Consider the following 22027-nt stretch of genomic DNA (forward strand, 5'->3'; position numbering starts at 1 on the left):
CCTGTCTTTCCTCCATTGGAACTGACTGATTTCATTGTATCTCCCATATAAATTATCATGTGTCAATCCTCTACCAGTGTGAGTGGGACATATTCTAATGATGCATGTGACATCCTCTGTTCAGTTCTACAGAACTGTTACCTCTTGTTTGGCAGTGCTTATGTTCAGATGTTTCATCTTTTCATGTTCTTCATGTGAACTATGTTCACAACATTTGTTTGTCACTTATGTGCCCTTGGGTTGCACTTTCTTCTTTCTCTGGTCGACTAGTTACTGTTTGCTCATTCTGAACAAGCCTATCTGTTACCCTTATCAGCTGCTCCTGGTAGTGGCTGTAATGAATGGGTTGCTAATGAAATATGAGAAGCTCTTACTGCGACCTATCCCATAACCTTGCCCATTTTGGTGTTTTTCTACTAAATCTCAACTGGGCCCATTCTTGTTCTCTTTGACTTTGTTTGATGGGATTTGAGTTTAATTCAAGCTTGTGAAGTTCTATCACTTTGAGGGATGTGATCCTTTATAGTTGTCCTTATCCCCTCATATTGGGCTTATGTGTGGGCTGTTTTGTTGGCTATTCACAACTAGTGGAATTTTGCAGGGATCTTTTGTCAGTTCTTATTACCTTTTCTCTTACCCTTATTGTCAGTCAGCATTGGTGGTTAGGTGTGACTTTCACATCAGTGGGTTTCTGCCTCCTTCTCCTCTTCTGGTTTTCTACATTTCATGGACACATCCCTCTGAGGATGGGGGCTTGAATTCATCAACTGGAAGGTTCGGGATTTTGTGTGCAGCTAAGAGATCTTATCCTGTCAACATCCTGAAACTTCTCGTAGGACACTATATTTTGATTCATTTTCTCCCTTTTACTGTAAATTATCTGGTAAGGATATATTCTAACTTTTCTTCGATGGTTGCTTATCTCAATCATAAGGGTGGCACCCATTCTCGATTCTTCTGTATTCATATGTAGGATCTGCTTTTAGGGCCAATATGTTCATTATTCCTATTGTTGCATGTGTTACAGGTGCTCTTGTCAGGGATTAGATTCTTCTCCAGACAAAGTTTATCCAACTGATGGTTTCTTGATCCTTTTGTTTTCAATTGGCTTTGACTTCAGTGGAGTTTTCTCACATTGAGGCTTTTGCTATGTCCCTTAATCACATAAATTGCTTGGTTTTGTCTCCATTTCCTTCTCTTTTTTTGCTCTGGCTATTGATGTTTTCAGTCAGGATTGGATCTACGCATTTGTTTCTCCTTCTCTGGATAATTTTGATCATTCTTGACACTTTGTATTTAGGCATCCTGATAAATTTTTCCTGGTCATCTCAGTTGCAATTTCTGTGGCTTCTCCAGCTCCACTTTTCTTCTCTATATATTATCTTTTCTTTTGTCTCTGTTTTTCTTCACCATCTTCAATTACCAGTGTTTCAGACAGACCTTCCTATTTTTTTTCATGCCTGATTTTCATCCCATCATTAAAAAGATGATCTGATTTATCCTGACAGTTAGCCTCTTTCCAGGCTTATTTTATTCATCTTCCCAAAGTTTCTTAATGCAAATGAAATATTTCCATTGTTGATTTCTGGTTAGGGGTTTCCCCTGATAAACATACTGTTTTTAGTTGTGCATACTTCCTCTTGTCTTTTGAATTAGGGATTTTCTTCTTGGTCTCAAATTTTCAAGATGTTTTTTCCTATGCTCTTTGTGTTTCTCAATGGTACTTACCATTCCTATATTTTATTTATGGATGTGTTCCTTCTGAATTGTTGTCTCCTAGGGTGGACTCCCCTTCTTGGTGAGGATATTAGTGTAATCCTGCAATGCTGTACTTTGCCCACATTTGAACTATTCTCCCTCTGCTACTTGGTTCACCTTACCTTGTGTTATCCTTCCTTCTCTTTTTGCCCATGGATGTTAATGGTTTGTTTAGTTTCCATTCATGCTTCAGATACTCTATCCTTCTACATATCTTTTTCTTTCTCTAGAATGTTTTTCCTCCTTAACATTTCAGTGGCAAGTGAGGATAACCCCTCCATTTAGCTGCTTTCTCTTCCTTACCTTATTCTTGTCCTGATCCATATAGAGTTCTATGTCCTGTATGTTGTCTTTCCTGTTATATTGCCTGTATGGCTTCGTACTGTAGTGACCTTTCTATATCTTTCTTCATTGGCAACATTCCTTTGTTCAGGTTCTTTCTCCTTCCTCCTTCAATTGTTTTTTTTATACTTTATTATCTTCCTTTTGATCTTTATTCTGAATGACTTCTCAACCAGTCTAACAGTTTATCTTTTCATTGCTGTTTAATATTTATCATCATTTGGAAGTACTTCCTCAATCAGATACGTGGATTACCCATGATATGTTTTTTCTTACTATTTACATCAAATCTTGATTTTCTTTTTCTTTGGGTTATCACCTTCTGCCTGTAGACATTCTGTGATATTGTAATTCAGTGAGACTTTGACTGGGTAAATGTTTTCTTATCCTACTCTGTGGTGAGCATTGCCTGACCAGCTATTCTTTAAATGTTCAAATCTCCACTGTCAAGCCATGTCATCTTGCATATTATAATACCATGGCCATGCAACACACACTGCAGAGATGATGTGTTCCACAAGATTGTTTGTAGTTTTATTCTGGTTCCTGGATTGTTCTATCAATTTATAATTCACGTGTCCCATCCATAAGTTGATGAATACTAGATTCCCTCCATTCTCACAAACTTGAAGTGAAGATAACACAATTCTTTTTTACAAGATGGTTAGGTTTTGGATTGTAGTTGACTTGCCACCAGTATGATCTTCTTTCTTTTCTTTTTTAATAGTTATTGTTTGATTTTAACATTTTATGAAAATTGAATATTATATGGTCAGAATGTTACAAAGTTTGGCTCAGGCTTAACTTGGAAAGCTGCCTATAATTTTACAATTACATTAAAACAGAAAAAAAACTGAATTTATTTTCTATTTCTTTATTCTGTATCTAGAACTATAAAAAATTGTTTTTTCAAGGAGCAGCACAATGAGCTGATCTCTTTAAATTTCAAGATGCTTTTGTACAACTACTTACAATGCATTTCTTTAAAAAATGATGTTATCAACTATTTATAAAATTGTAAGGTTTATTAGATGTGTGAGGTTAACATGCTTATAAATAATAAAGCAATTTAGATCCATCATTATTAACTTTTTGCAAGCTGTCATCATGCAACAATAGCCATCTACAAATAGGAGGGCAGCACAATCTTCTTTCATAGTAACCCCCTATCTTTAATCACTTGTACTGAAAATAACTTCATTTTTTCCCTTGGCATTGTCTAGAATGGATGTTTTATAAATTACTAACCAGTTACTTGAAATTTATGATTGTGTTTGAAGCTTACATTTTAAAATACTTTTGCTGTATTCTTTCATTACCAATGAAAAGGAAAAAAAAATCCTCCTGTTTATTCATTATAGATTTTTGGGAGATGGTAACTTATGTTTCATTGTATTGATGATACTCCTAACACAGGATCTGTGTATATTGGGATTACTGATGGCTTGCTGCCTGCTCAACATGTTGTGGGTTCTTTTATGTACACAGGGTCTTCCCTTTCTGTCCATTAGGCTGATGTTCCTTTTCTCCAGATAGAACATGATCAGAATGATGATGATGATTTTTCTGGCTCCCTCCCCATCAGGGTGTGTTCTAGGAAGATCTTCATTCTTCTAATCTCTTCCTTAACATGCTTTTGCAGGTATGTTCTTTTTTCCTGTCTTTTGATCCCTCATACTTTACGACATTAAACTCTTACTCAGTACTACTCTTTCACCTGACATTAATAGTTCCATGCAGACTTGTTTTTTGAACAACTGCACACCCATACTACTATGCCTTGTCTTCCTTGTGCACTTGACTTTTTTGTTTTAGATTACAGTGTTCGTTCTTTTCTTTCCTCAATTCCCAGTCTTTAGAATCTATTTTACCTTCCTGTGGCTGTGTGGATCCCTTAAAATCAAATCCTGTTTTTAATGCCCAATTTTTGAGACTTTTTTTTTCTTGCTACCATCCTGCATTATCTCTTTTCACTTTATGGTGCTATGTGTGTGTGTGTGGGTTCTGGAGATGTTTGTTCTCTTCTCTTCACCACTTTGGTCCATGCTACTACTTCTGCTCTATCTCTACTTACTTCATTTCTCTTTTGTTGGGATGGGATGTTCTCCTAGCTAATACATGCTTCCTTCTTGTTGCCCTCTCTGTTTCTTGTTGGGAATCATTTTTTTTCACCCAGAGACTTCAGAGGGGTTTCTGGAGCACCAGATGAGGGTAGCCCAGCATCATTTCTCATTGTCTACTATTTCTCTGTTTTCTCTATCTTATCACTTTTCTTAGACTTGTTGAATCTGTCTCTCCTTTTTATCCCAGCTTCCTGGCCTTCTACTGCTAGTCCTTTCACTTCCTGATGATAAGATCATCACTTGTCTTCTCAGCGACAACCTTGTCAGGTCTATCCCTGTAGGGGCTCAGTTGTCTTTTTGCCAGCCATTGGTCTCCATTTTAATTCAGTAGACAGGTTATTTTGGTTCTCACCTACACCCTTTTTGTTTCTTCTTTCTTCTGTTTCCTTTTATCTTCGTTGTCTTGTTAATGTGTTCTCATATCTGTTGGGTAAGAATGCCATTGAGAGTATGTTTATTCTCTACAGTTGGTTATTCCTTTAATCTTTTTGTGGTACTCAAGAAGACTGGAAACTAATGCCCAGTTATTGACCTGTCATCTCTCAGCTTGCTTTTTATCAATCTCAAGTTTCATGTGTAAGGATTCTTTTCTCTCCAGTGGTTCTTTTCACCTGATCACTGGATGACCGAGGTCATTTCTGGTTGTGATGCATACAAAAAATGTTTAATATAACATCTAATGACAGCTGGAGAATTCAGTATTCAAAACATTATGGCAATAATAGACACAATAAAAAAAGAATAACAGTCCAAATAATTATATCATTAGTAATACTAACCTTGTGCCAGTCATTCCACAAAACATCATCCATTGGAATTGGGTCTTCCAGTACCATGATTTTCCTTTTGGCATTATTGCTGTTGATTACCTTTCAAGTTAAGTCAAGTTGTGAGGGCACTTGCTTACCTTGTTCATAGATTGGGGATGAGGTTCCATTATTACATAGGACTTCTCTCACACCAGGATTCTTCTGCAGGAAGTAGTTCAGCCTTAGCTTAGCTAACTTTTCATGTAATCCAAGCCTTTTTTTTTTTACTCCTGCCCTATAGTTGGTACATCTGGATGTGTTTTTCAACTCTTGCCTCAGATGTGCTCAGCCTTGCTCACTTCACTTATGAGCAATGGAATATTTTGTCACCAAAGATTGTGCTTTTTTTCTTTTTTACAATCTGTGTATGAGGTTTTATTGCTTTTGAAAATTCTGGCTTTCATTAAATCATTCTGTCATTTAGGACTGACACACACACACACACATCTCTTCAAGAGGAAGTTGTTAAACCTTCCCTTTTCCTCTTCTCAAGGATTTGTTTTGGTGGCATGACAGGTTTGTATGTGGGTTTGTTCTCAGTTGTTTATGCCTCATCAATTGCTTCACCACTCTCATCACCAAACTTCCCTTCTTTATGTCTTCAGTTCCTTATCCTTCAGCCCTGGTTGTTGATGCTCTCAGCAAGGATGGGTGTTACCTTTTTCTGTATGTCTGTTGTCCTATTGCTCTTCTTCCATGTGTCCTCATTTTGATAAGCAACACTTGTTGAGTGCTGTTGGTGGCACCTCTTTGATCAGCACAACTCTGATTTCTTCTGTTTCATCAATTAACATCTAATGCCCATCTTTCTTTGTTCCATTTCTTCACTGAATTGCTTAAATCACTTGTCTCTTTCATCTAAGGATAATATCTCTTCATCTTTATGAGTTGGAGTTATCCATTCCTTTGCTTGCAGGGCTGGACTCTTTGATTATAAAAAAATCTCTTTTCTTATCCCTTTTTTATTGCCATTCAGCTTAGTCTTTATTAGCAGGAATAATGGATTTTTTAAATATTGGTCCATCAATCATTCCCTTCCTTCAAACCATCCTGCAGTAGCCCACTTTTTGGTGTTTTTCTCTGGGTTGTTAAGTCATAGACTGCTGTTTCGTAGGTGGTTTTTATTTAATACATTTTGCTTCCCATTACTGTCAGGTATTTCTTTGCCACTTTATTCCAGTTCTTTCTTCTTCATTACCCCATCATCATCCTTCCATATCTTATTTTGACTTTGACATGGTTTTGTGTGTTCTGTTTGAGCTCTTGATTTCAAATTCATTATAACTTTTTTCTCTAAAGACTTGTTTTCTTTTTTCTGTGGTCACTGTCATTAAGATATATTGATGCTTTCTGCATTCTCTTTTACCATACGTTTTTACTTCTCTTGCTAGACTGGGGATTTTTTCCTGAAACTAGTTGATGAAAATGGTGATCTTTCTTTCATATTTTTTCTCATCAAATTTTTCAGTTGTTTCTTACTTTTGATTATCATTTTCTTTGATCCATAGATAAGATTCTTCAGGGTGGCATGTTCCTCTCCCATTATTTTCATCATCCAGCTGTTTCATTTCCTGCAGAATTTTGACTATTTCCATTTGCTGTTTGTCATTAAAACTTTATACCATCTATGAGAAGGGTAACTGCATTTTTTTCCTCACCCTTTTTTCTATTATATGATTCTGCCACTTGACTAGTGTTATGTACCAGGATATGCTGCTTATTTGCTAAAACCTGCATTTACCCAGGAGGAATGGAAAGTGCTCAACCTATCAGCCCTGGTTCTACCAGTAACCACTGTTGAGATTCAGTTTTCTGCAAGACTACTGTAGGTATTAGAATTACTCATTTATTGAATTCATATCATATACTTCTGTAGAGTATCAAGAAAAAATTGATCCTGGGGAAATTATTACCATTTCTTTGGGTTTTGCAGTCATCCTTTGTACTCTTTCCTTTAAAAGACTTTTCTGGCAAGCAAGTTATGGAGATTTGGGCATTTCCCTGGATCTCCTTGGTATAAAATCTTCTTCCATCCTTCAAGTAGAGCATGGGAGATCCTTTCCACTTAGCAGTTTCTAGTCATTAGAGTGATAAACCTTGAAATCTTTCTCACTAATTTGTACAGTGCAATGTAAGTGGAAGTGGGTTGTGTCATCACTGTATGTGTAGTACAGGTTACTCTTAAAACAGATAGTGAGCTCTCCTTTTGCAATGGAAAGAGTATCACCCCACCTCTATCTGTCAAGTAATGTTAAGATAAGATACATATTGTATGGTCTAATCAAGCCTTAATCACAATATGCTTCTTGGCTCTCTGATCAGTTGTATGTGGGTTGTTGCTTGGTCATGATAAACTCCATAGGCTTTATCTTTAGGTACTTTTTAAAGGAATCTTATCTGGATTTAATCTGTATACCCACTCCTCTGCTAATTCAATGTGAATTCCAGTTATTTTGTGTGAATAGGTGAGCTATTATCTCAGAAGTAAACATTTAAACGTATTTGTGGTAGACACCTCCATACACTTCCACATCTGTCCTCCCCACTTTTGATGTGTTATTTTCTTGCCCTACCTAAGAATGAAGCTATTTAAAGTGCAAATGCTTAGGGGTAGTTACTGTGCAAAGAGGTTATTGGCGGATGAATATCATTGCATAATGATGTCACCATGCATTACAGCATTTCATGATAAATGCAATTTTTAGGTGGGTGTTAGCTCAAGGTTATTGGCATACAAATCTCACATGTAGATGCACAAGGGATCAAGCTTTTCTGTGTGAAAAGATGAGTATCTATCAGAAATGCATTTCAGATAAGAAAAATTTAACTTTCAGTTGTATGAAGATACAAAGAATTATGCAAGTGTCATGAATAAATCAGTAAAAGAAAATAAACAACAATCAGTATTCATATTAAAAATTAACACAAATCAAATGCATAAAAAATAGCAAAATGAAAGAAATGCAATAGTATTGTAATACAGTGCAAACCTGATGTATCAGTTGGCATCTTATAATACTGACATAACTGTAAGTCAAAGAGAAATATTCTGTTTCTCAAAAACAAAAAATGTTTGCTCAGAATTATGTCATAAAAGTAAAAAGAGTTTAATAGATATGTCAAAAACATTTCGATTCATAAGGCACAGTGTGCATGAATACAAGCACAACAATCTGTCTGGCTTGTATAAGTTTTCTAATTTGTTTAAATATTTTTTGATTTTATGCAAATTAATTAACACAGGTAATATTTATGTGTGCAGTGAGCTTGTAAGTAAACTTTTATTTATGACTTTTGTTGTTTGCAGAGTTTTGAGAAATTGACAATGTCAGGTGGAACTTGCCAGCATTGTGGCTGTAGTGAGATTGATACTGATCCAGCAAGAGGAGATGCTGTTTGTACTAATTGTGGCTCTGTGCTTGAGGATAATATAATTGTTGCTGAAGTTCAATTTGAAGAAGGTACTCATGGGGCATCGAGAGCTATTGGTCAGCTTGTTTCATCAGAAGGTATAATATTTTTTAAATTTTATCAGTTTTAACTAATTGATTGAGCTTCAAGCCATTAGAGAATCTGTACTACAAACAGTTTAGTATCATGTACTATTGTTTCACTATTTTCTTATCAACATGTTTCTTCCTTTCCATGGGTTTGGAAAATTTAGCTAATTTTATTTACATGAACACTTAATGTAGTTACTCTTCATGTAATATTATCATATTTCTTAGCATCAGAGCTGGAAAATTAGTTGAATTTGCAAATCAGTTAGTTGTTAGCTCATTAATCAGTTATGTTCATCTAATCAATTATTGTCATGAGATGGCTAAAAAATAAATTTATAACACAAAAAATTGTTTTTAATACTTGCAGTGGACAGAGCAGATAATGCATAATTGTGATTACTTGGTTGGTTGGGATAGTTAAAAGTTATAATAACAGGAAAACCTTCATTTTGGTTAGTTAGTTATTTTTTTTAATATATTGACATTTTTGATTAACCTATAGAAGCTTGAATTAATAAAAAAGAATAATTGAAAATCATTTTGCCAATATTTCAATGATTAAAAATGGTAATACTTGGAAACACCAGTTTTTGTCAACTGATTATTTTCATGACACCAATCGATTTGATTGTAATTATGATTAATCGGTTATTTTATGTGACACTAATCAATGCACTTGTTCATATGTAACCAATTTATTGAGATAATTGGCCATTCACTTTACTCATTTTAATTATATATGTCAATTTTGTTCTCATTTTGAGAGTATAGTTTAAATCAGATACATAATTTAATCAAGATTAGTTTGTGTATTTGATTTGAAGCATTTGTTGTGATGCCCCTTGGTGTGGATTCCTGTACGTGGTGAGGAGACCTCCAAGGGAAGGTTATGTTCTTTCAGTTTACCTCCTTTGGGATCTAAACATCCACCCACGTGTTTGCCGTGCGTGGCGACCCGTGAAGGGGAGGAGAGGATCCTGGTGGTTGAGGGGTCCAACCCTAACACATCACTTTGGCCTTGAATTCCTGTAGACAGGTAGCCTTTGGGTGGCCCCCTTGGGTCAATCAGCTGGTCCACTTTGGCTAGAGTCAACCAAGTACCAGTGTTGGAAATTCTCAACGGGTGTTGTGGACATTGTGTCTGATGCTGGTGTTTGAGTATTGTGCTCACAAAACCCTGGCATTGCTGCAATGTCCTTGCATGACATTGTAGTGCATCCCCTCGTAGGGCTCCATGGTGGGTGGGGTCAGTGGGTACCGAAATTTTCCTTTTTTCCTATGGATCCTCCTACAAAAAAAGTTAAATAAAATAGTGAGAAAAGAGTCAATAGGTAAATGACCACGTCTTGAAGACTCTGAGCAGCAATCTTCAACATCTGTAACACACGTACCTCATTTTCTTGTATTACATTCTCTTTCAGAAAAACCTTTAGGGTAAATGTCTCCCTTTTTATTCAGAAGGGACTAGTGGGTCTTGCTGGCTCTCCAAAGTCAGTAAAGAAGCTTAGATCTGGAGACATATTGGTTGAAACATCCACATCCCAACACAGTGAACACCTCTTGAATTCAAAAGCAATTGGGGATGTACTATTGAGGTTACCCCTCATGCTACCTTGAATTCATCATGAGGAGTTATTGTTGAGAGGGATTTGAAGAATGTCCTCGAGTCAGAGATTCTCGCTGGTCTCTCTACTCAAGGAGTTTCTGCAGTGAGGCGCATCTCCACTCGCAAAGATGGAGTTACACTGCCGACAAATATCCTCATTTTGACATTTACATCACCACATGCACCTGCCACCATTAAGGCAGGTTATCTAAATTGCAGGGTAAGGTCGTACATTCCAAACCCTCTCCGATGTTTTCAATGTCAGAGGTTTGGCCACTCAAAGTCGTCATATCGTGGTTCCCTGACATGTGCTTGTTGCAGTGGCAAGTCCCATGATGCCTATGAGTGTGACATAGACCCACATTGTGTCAACTGCAATGGTTCTCATCCTTCCTACTTTCGTTCTTGCCCAAAATTGTTGGAGAAAAAAGAGGTGCAGTGTTTGAAAATGATTCATAACATTAGTTATTCTGAGGCTTGGAAATTGCTGTTTGCCACTCCATCTTGGACATATGCTGCTGCACTTTGTTCTACAACTACAGTGGGAGTGCAGACAGATTTCTCTGTGCCTTCAAGAGAATCGTTTTCAAAACAAATGAAAAGCCTTTTGACCTCCATGGTTAAAAAGGTTGATGAATCGACTTCTACACCCACCTCTGTTCCTCCCATACATTCCAACAAACTTCAAGATCCACATCCTTTGGTTTCATACACAGGCATTTCTTCTGATACATCTTTTTCTCCCACCCCAAGATGCAAAACAATCATTCGTTTGTGTCCTCAGTCACTGGAATCCCCTTCCAACAACAAAGACCTGCCCAATCGACTCAGGGCAGGATCCATGGAGGTCGATAGACCTCCTCCGAATAAGAACGGTAAAGCAAAATGACATGGTCATAAACAGAAGGGTTCTCCAGTCACTTCGCCTACCCGTCATTAAAAATGGCCACCTTGATACAATGGAACTGTCGAGGTTTACATTCTAATCTGGATGATATCAAAACATTGATTGCTTCCTACCATCCTGTATGTCTTTCCTTACAAGAAACATTTCTAAGGCCTGCTGATACAGTCACCATTCAGCAATTCTCTCTGTATAGAAATGACAGGCTGTGTGATGGATAAGTACATGGAGGGGTGGCACGATTGGTTGATCAGCATGTGCCCACCCTGTCTTTGTCACTCAACACACCCTTGGAGGCCATAGCCATCCGTGTTTCCTTGGGTCATACCATCACTGTTTGTCCTCTCTATCTGTCCCTTGGAGAGACATATGATCAATCAGACCTTGATGCTCTCATTGAACAGATACCCTTTCTAATCCTGGGGAACGTTAATGGACATCATCCCCTCTAGGGAAGTGCTGTTATTGATAGGAGGGGTTGCTCTGTAGAGCGTATGCTCTCTGATCACAATTTTTCTCTTTTCAATACTGGTTCTTCCACTTATTTTCATGCACCTAGTCAGTCCTTTACTGCTATTGATCTCTCAGTTTGCTCCCATTCATTATTCACCCATTTTTCCTGGAGGGTTGACAATAATCCACTAGGTAGTGATCATTTTCCTATACTTTTGAGAGAGACTGGCTGTGGTCAATGTCACCCTACCTGCATGCCCTGGTGGAAGATGGATCAGGCAGACTGGTTCACTTTCACTGCTCTCGCAGAACTTGATCCTGCCGTCGTGAGTCAGCCATCAATAGATGACCGTGTGGCAGCAGTTACTGACTGTATTATACATGCAGCTGCTCAGTGTATTCCTAAAACCTCGACACGTTTTCCACGATATTCTCGTCAGTGGTGGAATCCTGCTTGCCACTTGGCATGAAAGGCTCAAAAACGGGCCTGGGATACTTTCCGTAGATATCCCATACTTTCGAACTGCATTGCTTTCCAGTGGGCCCATCTATGTGCTAGGTGGGTAAGACGTCAAAGCCAGAAGGAATCTTGGATTAAGTTCATAACTAGCATATCTTCTACCACCAGTTCCAAGGTCATATGGGACAGGATTTGAAAGGTCAGTGAGCACTACAATTCTGTTCCCCTCTCGATCTTACTCTCTGATGGTCAAGAGGTAGCTGATGTCCGGAACATTGCCGATACTCGAGGTGAAAGCTTTTGCCGGGTATCTAGCACTTCTGTTTGTTCCTCCACCTTCTTGGCCATCAAGACTCGGGCAGAGCATTCACCTCTTTCTTTTCGAACTGACTGTCTCTTTGACTATAATTGTCCCTTTACACTGGTGGAACTGAAAATGGCCCTTCATCGGTCTGGCAGTACATCTGTTGGACTTGATGATGTACACTATGACATGCTGAGCTATCTCTATCCTGCTTCTCTTGATATTCTTCTAATTGTTTTTAACCGGATCTGCCAGGAGAATATTTTTCCTAATGCCTGGTGCCAGGCTATTATCTTACCTTTCTCTAAGCCTGGGAAAGATCCCAAGATTCCTTCAAACTGCTGTCCAATTGCTTTGACGAGCTGTCTCTGTGAGACCTAAGAGAGGATGGTCAATGCTCGTTTTGTTTGGTTCCTCCAATCAAACAACTTCCTCTCGCCCACCCAGTGTGGGTTCCGACAACAGCATTCCACCACGGACCACCTAATTTGACTTGAAACATCAATCAGAGAAGCCTTTCTCAAATGCCAACATCTTGTATCAATATTCTTTGACATTGAGAAGGCTTACGACACAACATGGAAGTATGGCATTTTGCGAGACCTTCATATGTGTGGGTTACGTGGCCATTTACCCATGTTTATTAAAAAATTTTTAATGGACAGGAGATTCCAAGTTCGTGTGGGTTCGACACTTTCCCATTCTTTCTGGGGTCCCTCAGGGCTGTGTTTTGAGTGTCACACTTTTCAGTATAAAGATAAATGCCATCACTGAACAACTCCCTCTTACTGTTGCGAACTGGCTCTATGTCGATGACTTTCACATCTTGTGTCAGTCGTCGAACATGAGATATATTGAGTGGCAACTACAGATTGCCCTCAATCGTGTACTGAAGCGGACTACGGGGAACGGCTTTAATTTTTCTCTCTCTAAAGCCGTTTGCATGCACTTTTGCCACTAACGGGGGTATACACCCTGATCCTGAACTCCATATCTGTGAAGTTTTGCTGCCAGTGGTCCCTGAGACCAAGTTCTTGGGGCTAATATTTGACAGTAAGCTGACCTTTATACCACACTTAAAGCAGCTACGGGTCAAATGCACAAGAGCACTGACCATCCTCCGTGTCCTCTCTACTGCCAGTTGGGGAGCAGATCGATGCTCAATGTTAAAGATATATTGTGCTCTTATTCAATCAGAACTCGACTATGGATCAGTGGTCTATTGCTCTGCCAGACCCTAGGCCTTAAAGATGCTGGTCCCCATTCATCATCAAGGACTTTAACTCTGAACTGGGGCTTTCCGCACCTCCCCAGTTCAAAGGTTATACATAGAATCTCGTGAACCTTCTCTGCACCTTCGCCGTTTGCAACTGTCTTTACTATATTTTTCGAAACTTTGTTCCTTACCAAAGCATCCCACCTGGGGATGTGTTTTCCTTCCTCAGTGGGCCTTACTTTTTCAGAACAGATAATCTGCCATTGCTCCTCTTGGCCTTCGCATCCAGGCACAATTAGATGAATTGGGTCTGTCCTTGGATAACAATGTAGAATTCACTGGTCAGCCTATCCCACCATGGCTTATTACAGCCCCCAAATGTGACCTTTCTTTAAGTCATCTGAAAAAGGCAAATACTCCCGATTGGAAGTATTGTCTTTTATTTACTGAACATCTTTCAAACAATCATTCCATTCCAATTTATATGGATGGTTCCAAATCAGATAATTCTGGGGCTCTTCCATGGTTTGTTGTGGTTTGGTGGTTGCGTGCAGAATCCCCTCTACAACTTCTGTGTTCACTGCTGAACTGTATGCCATTTCTCTTGCCCTGGATCATATTGAAGCTGAACAGTACTCCAACTGCACTATTTATACTGACTCGCTTAGTTCTCTACTGGCTCTGGAATCGCTTCATGTTGGCTCACACCCTGTTCTCGCTGATATTCGAAACCGACTGGTTCATTTCTCATTACCATCTACTTCTATCCAGTTTTTCTGGATACCAGGCCACGCTGGTATTCACAGGAATGAGCTTGCAGACAGTGCAGTTAAATCTATCTGCTCTGGCACTATCGCCACTGTGCCTATTCCATACATGGACTATGGTCCTGTATTCAAGGCTCTGCTCCATACCAGCTGTCAGTCCACTTGGAGTGAGCAACGCGACAACAAGCTTTTTCAAATAAAATCTTGTTTTAGGCTTTGGCCGACTAGCTTCCGTAAGGTTTGGAAGGAGGAAGTTGTTCTAACTAGACTACGCATTGGTCACAGTTTTTTAACTCATCGTTTTCTTTTATCTGGAACTGTTGCACCAGTGTGTAGTTTGTGTAACACTCAAATCACTGTAAGCCACATTTTACTTTCTTGCCATCATTACGACTCTCAACAGCGGCACTATTTTAAACATGTTCTGTCCCAGGGTTTGTCCATAACATTGGACAGTGTTATTGGTGATGGTGACACTGTCCATCTTGATAAAGTTTTTAGTTTTTTAATGACCATTAATCTTTTTAATCTCATTTAAGTGTTGGATATTTATTCATTACACCTTTTTAATTCTGGTTCCCTTTTCAGAGTCTCAGTCTCTCTAGTTCAATTTGAAATTGGAAAATGGCCAGAACATTAAATAACTCGACACCAGGACTGGAAAGGCCAACTTCAGGTGACTAACGCTGCTGTTTGAACTACCCGTTAGTCGTCCTGGTGAATTGTTATTACAATTTTGCTGCATATCTTTTAACACTTTTATTACTTTACCTTTTGGTACTGGCCATAATGACACATAACCCAGAATTAGGACTGGAAAGACCAACTTCAGGTGATTGACGGTGGTTCTAGTACTTACCTGTTAGTCTTCCTGGCGGGTTATGATCATTACCATTCTGCTACAGGAAGTCCTTTACAACTTTGTAGACTGGATGTCAACATTGGTTTTATACCATTTTCTGTTCTTAATTGCTGTTTTGTTTTTACCTTCATTTCCTTTTATGAATTTTACTACATTTACTTTACTTTTACCTTTTTACCTGACATTTGGCTAATTATTATTACAATTTTGCTACATGTCTTTTAAAAACTTTTATTATTTTACCTTTTGTTATTGGCTGTTATGACACATAACCCAGAACCAAGACTGGAAAGGCCAACTTCAGGTGACTGACAGTGGTTCTTGTTAGTCTTCCTGGCAGGTTATGTTCATTACCATTTTGCTAGAGAAAGTCCTTTACAACTTCTCTTGCTCTGCTTTCTCTCTTAACATTGTAGACTAGGTGTCAACATTGGTTTTATGCTTTTTCTGTTTTTCAATAATGTTTTGTTTTACCTTCATTTTCTTTTATGTGTTTTACTACATTTAATTTAATTTTACCTTTTTACTGGATGTTTGGTGCAGATAGCCTAGCTGCTTTGTGCCATAAAACACTAAATCAATCAATCAGTAAATTGTTGTGATGTTTTGAGGTAGTTTATAGTATGATTAATATCATTGAAGCATATATATGTTTGTATAATTTATCATTTTCGTTCATGGTTTCACATTATATGCTAATGAAGTTTTTAGCCTTATGATATGATTTATTTAAATATGTTAATATAAATCAGCATTTCACTAAATAGTTTGAACCAGAATTGTTTCTGTAGTGTCATTTTACTGCTTGGATAAACCAATCTGTTGATGTATAGTCGTTTTTTTACACCATGTAATCAATTTAAGATAATAATCATATTTATTGAATGAATTTTTAATTTTATTGAAAGGTATAATAATATATGATTATATGTTATTGTTTCATTAACATGGCTTAGTCAGGTTTGTTGTAGCATGTGCTTTGTTTTATCTAAACTTCAATAATATATTTGATTAAATTGTTATTCAATTGATATGACTTACAACACAGAAAGCTCCAACACTTATGTTCAGTTTGAATTAACTTTTATACATTTTGTTTAACTTTAATTAGATCTCTGTACTTATTTTTATTAACAATGAATCATAGGGCATTCCTCGGGTGGTCTTAATCTTGGTTATCAACATGGAATGGGAAGAGAATCGAGGGCAATTACACTTCAGAAAGGTTAGTAATCATACAATTGTATAAATTGTACTTAGCTATTTTATTGTTATGTAATATTTCACAGAGAAATTAATTCTTTAGAATAAATAATTAGGAGTTTTCAGACCAAAGTTAGTGAATGATTGATTTGGAACATTTTTTGCAATAGTTTTTTCTTTCTCTCTGTAATCTGTGTATTGTACCAATTTTGCAAATTTTACAAAACATACCATCTGCTGACAATATGGTTATTTCTCAGTTTTCAGTATTTCTGCTCCTTAAACATCTAACCATTGAGAATGCTTGCTCCAGTCTTTTATGCCCCACTTGAATGCCTGAGGCAAATTCTAATTTGCAAATTTTCCATGAACTTCATTGTAGCCCTCTAGCTTGGTACTATATACAAGTGCTTCATGTAATCACTTTTTCTCGACAAAGCATTTGGCAAGGGTTTCTAACAAAGGGAGTGTTGTGATTAATTACCATTTATGTTGTGATTTTAAACACAGTTGACATTTCTGCAGTTATCTTTTTGTTTATATTTATACATTTCTTTAAATAAAACCTTGCAAATGGGTATCAATTCCTGGGTAACTGTTTCTACTACAGAGGTTAACAGATCTTTTCCACTTCTGTTATCTGGTGTTTGTCAACACCCATAGGAGGGATCATTCTCAGTCAAAGCTGTGCACGATGAAAACGTATATGGAGACCAATGGTGTTTTGCTGAGTGGTTCCGAGGGAGCTTTTACAAATGACCTGGGAATGACTGGAAAAAATTTAGACTTGTTTTTTCTAACTCCTTCTTTTACTAGATTACCCTTAACAGAGGATCATTTTGATCAGCCACCTCCAACCTTTTTCATTCAGTTGGCTATTCAGATTTGTGAGGTTTTTGGGGATCTCTCATGTTGCATTTGATTCTATTCCTTCCTTTTTTAGCAAAAAGGGTGGCAAATGACTACTTGGTTTTTCCCTTTCTCCTGATTTGCCACTCACTCACATGACAGGATCATTATATTATGCCTTGTTCTCCATGTTTAGTGGATCAGAATATTTTGGCTTATCACAACCAGGAGGAGGCTAATGTAAATTATCAATGGGTAGACCCCATTTTGAATCTGCAGAGGTCTAGATTGGGCCCTGTGATGACCTTAAACAGATCAGTTTTTTCAGGTTCATCTTACTCTCACAACTGTCCTGAGGTATTTATCTTGAATTCAGCTTTTGTCTGAATCTTATCAACATTCCCCTCATCAATTTCAGGATGAGTTGGGGATTTTTCAAACTTCTACCTCAGTTGGGATTTATTGGGTATAGATGCTTTGTTAGAAAGTGTTTGCATACCATTTTCATCCCTCATTGAGTTATGGGAAGCTTCTTTTCTCCATCTCATGTTATTTGCTGGACTTTCAGAGATGTTAGAATGCTAAATTGATACAGTAGATTTTTCTTTACAATCATTGACTTCTTGCCTTTTTGGCACTAATTTCGGAGTATTGACCCATAGTTTTTCCAGTCTCCTCTTTTGGTTGCCAGGTCTGTTGGTTTCCATAATATGGTCAGTCTGTATTTTTCAGGATCTTTGGCTCAGGCAGACTAATGGCAACAGTTTCTCTGACTATCCTGGGAGTAGGGGAGCAGTGGGACAATTCCTGGACATCTGGAGGTCTTTCACCAGGGATCCATGGGTATTCCATGTTCTGGCTTCAGGGTTTTTCAGTTTTGTGGATAGTGGTCAAGCTCTACCTTTTGATTTTGCATCAGCACCTTATTTTTTTGCAGAGATTTTTGAGCTTCTAATTGCCACCTGCATTCCTTGGGCTTGTGCACACATCATTATATGGTTCACTGGCTCCTTCTGTCTCTCTCTTGTCAATTAGCAGAATAGCACTCTTAGATTTTCCTTTCAGAAGTCACAAAAACAGACTTTCTTATCAGATTGTAGTAATCAATTTTATCATAGATGCAATATCTCATCAATTTGAGTGTATTTTTCAATACTGAAGTTGCATTCAATCACCTCCCTGTCAGGCTTTTACTTCTGTCGTGTTCTCCTATTGTGTGGATGGTTCTCTCTCTTTTGAGGATGTTGGATCCCTTCAGTGGTCACTGTGCAATCAAAGGATCAAACATTACAATCCTTTGGATCTTTCTGTCTCATTACTCAGGAGCAACATTATCAATTGCAAATGGTGATTGGATCGAGCAACACTACTATTGAGTTACCCATTCCACCACCTCATCCCAAAATCTGTGTGTTTACAAACACATTTCTTCATGGAAGGGAAGCTTATCTTCAAGGTCAGGAGTTTTATGGTACTTGGACAAAAGACAAGTCTACCCTCCATATCAATATTTTTGAACTTGTTGCATTACATTAGGCAAAAGGAAAAATTGCCATAATGCATCCTGACAATTCCATGGTGGTATCTTAGAATTCTCATTAATGAGGTACACAACTCTGAGACCTTTATTTCATTCCTTGGATTTTCTTTATTGGGCTCATTCCCATTTGGTCATGTTTCGGACATAGTGTATTTAACTACATATCACTTGTTTTGACCCAATTAGATCATTTTGGTGAAAATGGATGCTACATCTTGAGGTTTTTTTCGGTGGTTTTGCTCTCAGATCATGTCTTCAATGGTCATTGTCTTTGCATTTCATTGGAATTCTCAACCGCAGTTGTTTTGGTCTCTGATACCTCATCCTCAAGCATTAGCAGTAGATGCATTCAGTCAGGATTGGATAGGTATATATGTGTATCTTTCCCTCGATTTGACTATTGCCTTGAGTTCTGACTACAGTTCATTTTACTCCCTGTTGAGATCTTTTGATTGCACCTTATTGTCCAGCTTAAGCGTGGTTTCCACTTCTTCATTATTTGCAGAAATATCAGTCTCTTTTGAGACAACCTTGATCAGAAATACTCTCCCCAGATGTTCAGAAACTCAGTTTTCATGCTTGGAAGTTATGCAGCCCTTTGCCCAAAATAAGGGTCTAATTTTTAAGGGTTTTCTGTATTTAATGAAATATCTTTGTAGGCTGGGTATGATTGTTTATCAATGGCAATGGTACATCTTTCATCAATGGTGTATAAAAGTAAGTTAAACTTTCTTTCTCCAAAAGTATATATCAGTACCATTTTCTAACTTGGGTATTTAAGAGGGGTTTTGCTTTGTTTATGGTACCTTAATATAAGGCATCCTTATATACAGTTTTAAGATATTTTAAATATCAGGATATTTCTGAATCCTCAGTTCTTTTGGATATGCTAAAATCCTTTCATATTCTTTTGTCCAAATGATCCTTTTGATTACCAAGTTGGAATTTTACTGTTTTACATGCATTGTATACTCTTTTTGAGCCCTTAGCTTCAAGTTTTGATCTATATTTCTCTTAAATTGTATTTTTTTTTAATGTTGGCCTGTGGAAGTCATTGGTCAGAATTGTTTTCATTCGAAGTGCATAAGATACTTTTATCATTCTATTTTGACATGCTTTACTCTGATAGATCTTGTCTTCCCAAGATATTGGTAACCAGGGAAAGAACCTTTTCACCAGCCCATCTGCCAGCCATTTCTCACCTTTATAACTGCTTTGATCCTGATCATTTGTTATGTCCTGTCTGGGCTCTCAGGTGTTATGTGACTCATACTAATTCATTTTGAGGTACTAGGAATTTTTTTGTTTATTCATTGGAATCCTTCTATTTTCTGTGACTTATCATCCATTATTATAACAAGGTGGCTTCCCAGAAGGATTTACATGGCCTATAATGTATTATCATTACAGGAGAGGAATCTTTTGCCTGTCACATCTCACTAGATTTTTCATATCTCTATGTCATTAGCTTCCTGGTTGAATGCTCCTCTGAAAGACATTGTGAGGGCAAGTATGTAGACTACTACTAATACTTTCCTATCTTGTTACTTAAATGATCTAGCAGTTTCCTCTTCTGAGGGTTTTGACTACCCTGTAGCTATTTTGACCCTATCTATTAGACTAACCAGAGATGAATGTTTTCTTCAATCAAATAATCTGTTATTTACAGGGTCCCTTTATTTTTTACTGGATCCCACTCTCTGGCGAGTGTTGCCTAGACAAGTATGCTTTTTCTTCTCACTTATATGCTAGCAATCACTATAATCACTACAGGTTGCAACAGGCTTTGTTGAAATAGTGTGTTCCATAAGATCATCCAGGCACCTACTGGATGGTATTACCTTATTATAGACTACTACTCATGGATAACTGTGAGTAAAGCTAAAGGGGATCCTGACCATCTTTGCTGATCTTCAAGTTAAATAAACTGAGATTGGTTTGCTTTTAAAAATGTGGGGAACATGGTTCACCTATTGCACAGTTTCCAGGACACTGTTCCTCAGGTCTTCCCAATAGACAGTTCTAGTGGAGTTTGGGAGTCCTTATCACCCATAGTTTCTGGTCCCTGGGGGAGATGGACAGAAGCTTTTCTTCAGAGTATTTGAGCATGCTCCTCAACTCTTGGAGATGAAGGCAAAGTTTGGGGCTCTCCTACCTTGGGTCCATGGATGTTTTTCCCAGGTATTAATAGGAGTGGCACCAGCCTCTTTGGGAACTTACTTGTAATTCCAATTTTGATTTCACATAAAACTATCTGATTGGGGAGTGCATGACCCTTCTCTTTGATCAATGTGCTTTCATATATTGTTCATGAAAGGTGGTCCACTATCTCACCATAATTCAGAAGAAGAAATGGTCCCACCATAAGTCCTAGGTTGAGCACAGGTTTCATTTTCTCTCCATAATTCCAGTTGCAAGTGGAATACTCTTTGTCCACTTAGTAGGGGAGTGAGGGTAAATGTTCATAATTCCATACTGGATGCATTCTATTCCTGTAGTTGAGTACAACATACATGATCCCATTTATTCTAAGCCTAGAGTGCTGTATTTTGGACTTCTTCAGGTGCAGAAGAAAGTTTGTCCACTCAGGTGTTGTATAGTTTCTTGTGATTCCAGTGGTGTGAAATGGCTGCAGATTGGGATCCAATTAAAAAAAAACACAACAACATTGCAATACAATAGCCCTAGTCATCAATGCCAGGATATATGTACTATGCCCATTTAATTCCAAGCCTGAAGTGTGGAACCTCGGCTGTCTGGTTGCAGCTGGCCTATACTGACAATTACTCATATTCTATTCCACGTTTGATACAAGAACTCAATTCCAGGTGAAGAGAATACTTCTTCGGGATGTAGTGTGGTTCCCTCACTCTTCTACCATTTTTTTTCTTGGTACACTCCTATTCTATACAGACACTTTCTGTATAGATCATGTCTGCACTGGTTCCCCCACCTTCTCAATGTGGGGTTCTTGCTATAGTGTTGGTGGAGGTTACAACATTTTGGAAGTTAACATTTTCCTAAACTGAAAATGTATTTCCAATAACACTTACCTTTGCTGACTCTCTATTGCTCTACCTCCTCACTAAAAGCTGGTTTATGTCTCAAAAAAGTGATTACATTGTTGGGATGAGGTATTTGTATACGTTACCAAGATACAGGGCACATTGAAGTTAGTGGGGAAATTTGCAAATTAGAATTTGCTTACAGGATTCCAGTGGGACATAAAAGACTGGAACAAGTGTTCTCAATGCTTGGATGGGCAAAGAGTGGAAATCTTGAAGATTGATAAATAGCTGTAGTGTCAGTGGAGTTAAATATTATGTAA

The 22027-nt window shown here is 37.8% G+C and overlaps 1 protein-coding gene across 3 annotated transcripts in view; it reads left to right on the forward strand.

The window, feature by feature from the left end:
* Brf (Brf RNA polymerase III subunit) overlaps positions 1-22027 on the forward strand; it is a 95605-nt gene that overhangs the window by 5381 nt on the left and 68197 nt on the right. For all 3 annotated transcript variants that reach the window (XM_076462198.1, XM_076462200.1, XM_076462201.1), the window contains exons 2-3: positions 8340-8541; positions 16255-16332. In XM_076462198.1, coding sequence (XP_076318313.1) covers positions 8358-8541; positions 16255-16332 — 262 coding nt within the window. In that variant the 5' untranslated portion in view covers positions 8340-8357. The remainder of the gene's footprint in view (positions 1-8339; positions 8542-16254; positions 16333-22027) is intronic.

The sequence above is a fragment of the Tachypleus tridentatus genome, chromosome 10 (assembly GCF_004210375.1).
Source record: "Tachypleus tridentatus isolate NWPU-2018 chromosome 10, ASM421037v1, whole genome shotgun sequence".
Classification (NCBI taxonomy): domain Eukaryota; kingdom Metazoa; phylum Arthropoda; class Merostomata; order Xiphosura; family Limulidae; genus Tachypleus; species Tachypleus tridentatus.